Below are 8146 nucleotides of genomic sequence, written 5' to 3'. Positions count from 1 at the left end.
GACCTTTATGAACTTGGAATCCACCATCTGTAAAAAATAACATTTAAGATGTAAAATTCGTTTTCCAGACGTTCAATGTCAGCTGTACTGGACTTGTGACAACCACTAGGTGTACCTGATCGTATAATAGAAGAATGTGAGTTTGTTTGTTTGTTAAGCTACTCGAGGGCTACCCGCGTAAACCATCTTTTAATTTTGAAGTCATACACTAGAGGGAAGTCAGTTAGTCATCACTACCGACCTCCCATTCTTGGGCTACTTTTTACCAACGAAAACTAAGAATGACCGTCACATTATAACGCCCTCACTTCTAAAAAGGCGAGTATGTTTGGTGACATGGGATTAGGACCCACGACCTGTAAATTACATGTCGAGTGACTTAACCACCAGGTCAGAAGAATGTGTGTGTGTATGTGTTTTTCTTATTTCAAAGTCACATCGGGCTATCTGCTTTGTCCACCGAGGGGAATCGAACCCCTGAGTTTAGCGTTGTAAATCGATAGATTTACCGCTGTTCCACCGGGGGAACCCAGAACAATGTGAGACGTCAGCATTCCAAAATTATTTAAATCACTTTCGCTAGATTAAAAAAAAACAAAAAACTTTAAAGACTGATTTTATCCAAATTGTTTCTGTAGCCACCATTCATAAAAAAAAACAACAACACTGAATGGAAGACAGGTTATATCTATTGAATAGAAGCTGATTAAAGACATCTTACAAACTATCTAATTGGCCTTAACAAGAAGTTACTCAAGCAACACAATATGCTTGTTTGTAATTAAGCACAAAGCTACACAATGGGCTATCTGTGCTCTGCCCCCCCCCCCCCCACGGGTATCGAAACCCGGATTCTAGCGTTGTAAGTCCGCAGACATACCGCTGTGCCACTGGGGGGGGGCATTATGCTTGTATTGTTGGAGAACATGAAATCGAAATTTAAATTTTTTCTTGGATTTTTTTTTAAGCATTAAAATGTAAACAAAGGATTTACATAAAGTATTGTTCAGATGTTTTAGAAGCTACTACTACTGGGTAGTTGGGTGTGGTCTAATAGTTTGCATGCTTATTCATAGTAGAGTTCATAGTAATGGTACGTGGTCTTTAGCCGCAAAAATGTGCTCTGCACTTTAGAGCTGTGGATGGTGGGTATCCGATAAGAGTAGCGATTAACTCCCACTATTCGATCAGACAAGAGTAGCCCAACAGTAGACGGAAGGTGTGTTAACAAGCTGTCTTTCCTTTAGTTTCTCAATTCAAAAACTAGAGATTGCTATGTGCAGGTACCCTTTTGTGTATCTTTGCACGAAAATCGTGAAACTAATAAACAAATACTACTTAGATACTTTTCCTGAACATAAAGATCTTATCTATTCGACAACTTAGGAATAATGCTGAAAAATTAAGTAACAACGAAAGCTGCTTTTTAACACGACTTTAAAAATTTCACGCGAACTATACAATTTTAAGACGACAGTGTAGAATATCATCTCAGCTGGAACAGGCAAGAGACGACATTCATGATGACTCATGGGCTACAGTGAAGTTTCGATAAATAAAACACATGTTTCATCTTTTTTCTTCGCATCCGGACTCTCTCCCCTAGCACACACACACACACCCTATTAAAATGGGAAAATGCTTTCCACATGTGTTTCGCTGTATATTGTTTAAGGTTAGATTATACGCGACTGTAAGGTTGTGAAGAAGCTTGCGTTTTGTTTATTTTCTGGTGTTAACTGTAAAAAAATAGATTTACTTCAATAACAAAACTCAGTCTTTATGAATAGATTTACTTCAATAACAAAACCCAGTCTTTATTAACAGATTTACTTCAACAACAGTATTCGGTCTTTATTAACAGATTTACTTCAACAACAGTACTCGGTCTTTATGAATAGATTTACTTCAATAACAAAACCCAGTCTTTATGAATAGATTTACTTCAATAACAAAACTCAGTCTTTATGAATAGATTTACTTCAATAACAAAACCCAGTCTTTATTAACAGATTTACTTCAACAACAGTATTCGGTCTTTATTAACAGATTTACTTCAACAACAGTATTCGGTCTTTATTAACAGATTTACTTCAACAACAGTACTCGGTCTTTATTAACAGATTTACTTCAACAACAGTACTCGGTCTTTATTAACAGATTTACCCTAACAACAATATTTCAGTAATAAAATGCCGTCTTGTTTAGACAGATTATACAATAGTCATGTACTTTAATGTTATTGTTGTTCGTTATTAAGCACAAAACTACAGAAAGGGCTACCTGTGCTCTGCCCACCACGGGTATCAAAACCTGGTTTCTAGCAGTATAAGTCCGCAGACATGCCGCCGTGTCACTGGGGGGTTGTACTTTAATATCAAGTTTTATTCACACCATACAAAGACTGCGTTCTCATAATTTCTTCAAACAAAAAGTCGCTTATTGTATTTTCAAACGATATACATTCTTTATTTGTCCCTTAGTTAGTGTTCTCAAACTTTCTCAACATAAGCTCCCCCTACAACATTCCGCATCCTAACTGAGGCCCTCTCTTAAGTACCTGAACATTTTCCTGTATCCCTCAGTTTGGAAACTCCTATTTTAAAGTTTTTCCGAAAAATAGTGTATTATAGTATTTTAACTACACCCTGTCCCGCCAGGTACATAGTGTGGTTGAAATACCGTTATACTCTCTTGTTTTTTATAGAACAAAAAACAACCCTAAAGGACGTAATAATGAATGTGGTGCTTATAATACAGTAAGCCCAATGATATTGTCTTATAACATATCTAATTGATTATAATTTTACTTTTCTAGCAAATGGTGTTCAGACCATAACAAGTATTTCGGTCAGAGTAACTTAATCCACTCTTCCAAAATTTTTGCTCGTGTATCTTACTTTTAAGCCAACAACAAATAACCTATATTAACAACACTTTTAGTATTTGATTCGTGAAATTAAAGAACAATGCTTGGTTTGAAAGATTATTATTATTATTATCATTGTTGTTGTAGGGGTCAGTCACCTTATGACGCGTTTCAGATGAACGGTTGGTAATATTGTGGTGTATCAACTAAGCATTAAAAGGTTTTGTTTACACACACTTACACCTAACTTTCGACAACGGAATATACCTTTTATGAAAGCCGGAGATAGATGTTATGTACGTATACACACTAAATTACACCGATACACATGCTTTTCCAACACACGTAAAGAGTAAGGTTGAGAACGACGTTTCATGTCACGTCATACAGCTCATGGTAACAATAATTCTGCTAACTTTTCGTGAAAATCCTAACTTTTGGCTAAAAAAACCTTGTTGATCTGTCGTACTGCTTCCAAGGTTAGAATAAACTTATCTTCATTTATTTGTTGGGTGAGGCGCGTGGCTCGTGACCGGCACGTTCACACTCCGGCAAAGACTTTGAAATTGGCGCGTGTCAATCCCTGCGTGAAACCAAACTGGGGCATAGAAGGAGGAGGAGGGAGGGGAAAGGGTGCGAAACTAATTATAGGACTTATTTCCGAAATAAACCATTCACACACTACAAGCACAGTTGTAACGTTACACCTAGCCCTAGTTCTCGGTTCGCAGCAGACGGCTTTCATATTTGGCTGTGAGACGGAAAAACAGAAATAGCTACAGTTCACCCCCTCGCCCGCTGTGCCTAGCCTCAGAGCCCCTATGTCCATATATGGACGAAGTACTAGGGCGCCGCTACACTCTTTTCCTTTCATAGTGTGGAACTCACGCTTGGATGCGGGGAAAAGCATGCGCGACGTCCCCCGAGGAGTACCCATGACGTCATGCAGAAGCTTGGCTCCCGTGAGGTACAAAATGAGTAGCTCTGGCGGAGCCTCGGTCATTCTGAGACGAGCTCACGTCGAGAAGGAGTACTTTGTTAGTGTGACGTTTGTTGGAAGGGAACTACTGTTTAACCGGTAGGCAGAACCGTGCTTGTGCTTGAACCTACTTCGGATTCTATGATAAATTAAGGAAAAAAATTTAAATTAATCTAAAAGTCAAAATTTCCGAGAATTTCATTATCTCTTGCTTCCTATTCTTACGGATACGACTATTATCTTTGGCTTGTTAACAATTGAAGTCCAGATTAATGATAGAACTCTGAAGGGTTAAGTCCAGGCACATCGTCTAACAGAAGCTTTATTTTGTATGCTAGGAATCTTTTGGAGATACTATGTAAATTGTTTTTAAATATGAAATTGTATGAAATTATCTTGAGTAACATTTGTCCTTAGAGGCAAAGCAGTTTTGTTATGCTTTGGTTATTTTGACAGGGCTGAGTGACATAGAGAACAAACCTACCTTGAAAATGGTAGATTTTACTGGCTTTTCTTTTGTAAAAAATTAAATTATAATATGGTGTGGCTTTTTAAATTGTGTTAATTCTGTGGGGGTTACACCCCTTTATCCTAAGAGTCCAGGGTGTCTTCCCTTCATTTCGGGTAAGGCTTAATATTAATTGAACGTAACGTAGACCCTGCCCTTTCGCAAGCCTGACCCAAAACGTATTTATGTTTAAAAAAAAAATCACTGTCTTGCTTTAGTGCCGCTAAATATGGAATACTTTTTACAAGATTTACTGAGAAATAATAAATTTTCAAACTTAAGTTAGATCGACTAACTTCAGGACGTGTCTCATTTAGCATAAATGCTGACTTCATAATTAACAGCCGAAGTAAACCAAACATTTTCGCGCAGTCGTGGATGTAGTGAGTGATACCAACGGACTTTACCCCTACCATTCAAAGTGCACTGCACGAACTTGGCTCACGTGTAAGACGATAGAACTATTTCCGGTGGCATCTCCCCCGCCGATGTGGTTTCGCATGGGGTATGCCCATCTAGGGGAGCATCGTATGAACATGCCTATAAAAGTCCACGTGAAGAATTAGTTTGCGTCTAAATAGGATAGGGGGAGGGGGAAGCATTCCCCAAGAAGCCGTTATTTTTTTTTTACAATACGTCACTGTCTAGCAGTGTAACTTTGGTAACGTTTACTTGTTGGAGTTTATATACTGTGAGGATTGTTTAAAACATTGAATTATTTTTGTGTGTGTAGTCTTCGATCTTCATTTGACTTCATTTCTCTTTCACAGTAGCTAATCATGTGTGACGACGAGGTTGCCGCTCTTGTTGTTGACAATGGTTCCGGAATGTGCAAAGCCGGATTCGCCGGAGATGACGCCCCTCGTGCTGTGTTCCCTTCCATCGTGGGACGTCCACGCCACCAGGTACGTTCGTAATAAGCTTTTATTTCGGTGAATTTCAAAAATACCAGAATTAGAAACGAAGAAATAGCCTTTTTTGAAAAAAAAACTATGTAGAAATGAATCGGTTTTTGTTGCAAACGACTTGTAACGTGAACGGTCGACTTAGTTTGCTCAAACAATTTCTATATAAAACATTTCTGGAGGGGACGCGGACGTATTGGAACACAAATTTAATAAAATCTCTACTACCAATCGTAGTTTTACAACTCTTAAGTTTAGAAAAATGTTTGTTAACAAATCCGGAAGAATAATGATCAACTATTTGTGCTTTAAGTTTAACAAGTTCTATTTCTCTACTAGGGTGTGATGGTTGGTATGGGACAGAAGGACAGCTATGTCGGTGATGAGGCCCAAAGTAAAAGAGGTATCCTAACCCTGAAGTATCCCATAGAACATGGTATCGTCACTAACTGGGATGATATGGAGAAGATCTGGCACCACACCTTCTACAATGAACTTCGTGTGGCCCCTGAGGAGCACCCTGTTCTCCTGACAGAAGCACCCCTTAACCCTAAAGCCAACAGGGAGAAGATGACCCAAGTATGTCGGATCAATAATTATTAATGGAGTTTGAACTTTAAAAAAAAAACTTGTTTCTTATTCTCCTTTAAACCTATACAAGTAAGATTCACAAAATTGGTGATACTAAAAATCATTTTTATAAATTCTAAAAATATTGCTGCAGCCATTTTATTTGATGTTTTTTTTCCGTGACAGATCATGTTTGAGACCTTCAACACCCCAGCTATGTATGTAGCTATCCAAGCTGTCCTGTCCCTCTACGCTTCCGGTCGTACCACCGGTATTGTGTTGGACAGTGGAGATGGTGTTTCTCACACAGTGCCCATCTATGAAGGTTACGCTCTTCCCCATGCCATCCTCCGATTGGACTTGGCCGGTCGTGACCTTACTGACTACCTGATGAAAATTTTGACCGAACGTGGCTACAGCTTCACCACCACGGGTACGTTTCTGATCCCTTGCAAGTCATTGCCATAATTTGTTAAATCAAGTCTCTTTCTAACTTAAAACCTCGGATACAAGCCCACTGAAGAGATTAATACGGTTACCTATGTAACCGACACTAATTCCCCTACCTCCTCTCCAAAAGAAAAAAAAATCTTTCACACTAAAAGGAATCATTATCACATAATGCCTTAAATGAACAATACCTTTATACACCTTACGCCTATTGCTTTTAATGGTAGCTGCAAATGCCGGAATACTTTTCAAATATGTATAATCATTTCAAAGAGATTACAGAAACCAAAATTTATCACTGTTTGAATTGTTGTTGTTTTTTTTCATATAGCAGCTTCTTTTTCCTCTTCAGTATGACGGCTTCCTTTAACAATTTTTTCTGTCTTCTTACACTGACAGCTGAGCGGGAAATCGTTCGTGACATCAAGGAAAAGCTCTGCTACGTCGCCCTGGACTTCGACCAGGAAATGGCCACTGCTGCTTCCTCCTCCTCCCTTGAGAAGTCCTACGAGTTGCCTGACGGCCAGGTTATCACCATTGGTAACGAGAGGTTCCGCTGCCCCGAAGCCCTCTTCCAGCCTTCCTTCTTGGGTATGGAGTCTTCTGGTATCCACGAGACCACCTACAATTCCATCATGAAGTGCGACATTGACATCCGTAAGGATCTGTACGCCAACACCGTTCTGTCTGGTGGCACCACCATGTACCCAGGTATCGCCGACAGGATGCAGAAGGAGATCACTGCTCTCGCTCCTAGCACTATGAAGATCAAGATCATTGCTCCCCCCGAGAGGAAGTACTCCGTCTGGATCGGCGGATCCATCTTGGCTTCTCTGTCCACCTTCCAGCAGATGTGGATCTCCAAACAAGAGTACGACGAGTCTGGCCCCAGCATTGTCCACCGCAAGTGCTTCTAAAGAGTGGGGGTTTATTTAGTCACGTGATTCTCGCTTCTCTTGTATTAATCTTGACGTCCCCTCAGCTTTCGTTTGGATACACTCCCCCAAATGATCCGGGCTGGTATAGAAACCCTGGATCAGGGACTCTTACCGTCAACCAGAGACTCGGGAATTACACCAACTGTAGGCCAAAGATTCAACTTCTCATAACTACCCACTGGTCATTTAGCCCAGCAAATATATTTATTAAACATCCGAATCTCGATCACTTAAGACTGCTTTTTTTTTCTCTGTAAAAATAAAGTTTAATAAAAATTTGGGGAAGAAAATTACTTGGGTGACTGCATTTCGTCCAGTATTTATTTATTTTTTTCCCATGTCTGACTTTTTTTTTTTCTTCATTCTTACGCTAGTTCAAATAATTTGCTTTACGGTATTCGAATTATTTTATTTTTTCAAAAAGTTATACAAATTGTGTAAACTATGTATCATAAATATTTGTGTTAACATTATGAATAAAAAAAAATGAATCGTATTAAAACAGAATTCTGTAGTTTCTTACGTCCCGAATTAGATATTGGCTTTGTACGCCTTTATTTTCGGGTATGATGAAAATAAAGAGGAGATTTAAGTTTACAAAAATTGTTATTACGTCAGTAACAGACCATTTTCATTGATTACTCTTGCATTATTGAACTTTCAAATTCTGTATCAGTAGTTCATCATTTACGATAAGTTGTAATTAGCTAAGTTTAATGCAGTAGTAGAGTAATTATAAATAAACTTGGACTCTAAACTATAAATATGACTATAGAGCGCCATCTACTGAGATCTTAATAAATAAAGCTGAAAATTTTATTTTGTTTTGGAACATCCTGATTACTTTTTTTTTTTTTTCTTTTGGGGTAAAAAAAAGATTATGAACATAATAAGATAACTGTATAAAAAGTGAACATTACAGTTTGA

General features: G+C 38.5%; 1 protein-coding gene across 1 annotated transcript; it reads left to right on the top strand.

The window, feature by feature from the left end:
* The first annotated feature begins 3795 nt into the window (after positions 1–3795).
* LOC106472357 (actin-3) lies at positions 3796–7512 on the top strand. The gene is made up of 5 exons (XM_013932995.2): positions 3796–3947; positions 5127–5261; positions 5601–5840; positions 6018–6264; positions 6681–7512. Exons 2-5 carry the CDS (start codon positions 5136–5138, stop codon positions 7196–7198), a joined length of 1131 nt encoding a protein of 376 aa, XP_013788449.1. The 5' UTR covers positions 3796–3947; positions 5127–5135; the 3' UTR covers positions 7199–7512.
* Positions 7513–8146: the final 634 nt, after the last annotated feature.

The sequence above is a fragment of the Limulus polyphemus genome, unplaced genomic scaffold (assembly GCF_000517525.1).
Source record: "Limulus polyphemus unplaced genomic scaffold, Limulus_polyphemus-2.1.2 Scaffold5273, whole genome shotgun sequence".
Lineage (NCBI taxonomy): Eukaryota > Metazoa > Arthropoda > Merostomata > Xiphosura > Limulidae > Limulus > Limulus polyphemus.
Note: the sequence above shows the minus strand (reverse complement) of the source record. Positions and strands in the feature narration are given on the sequence as shown.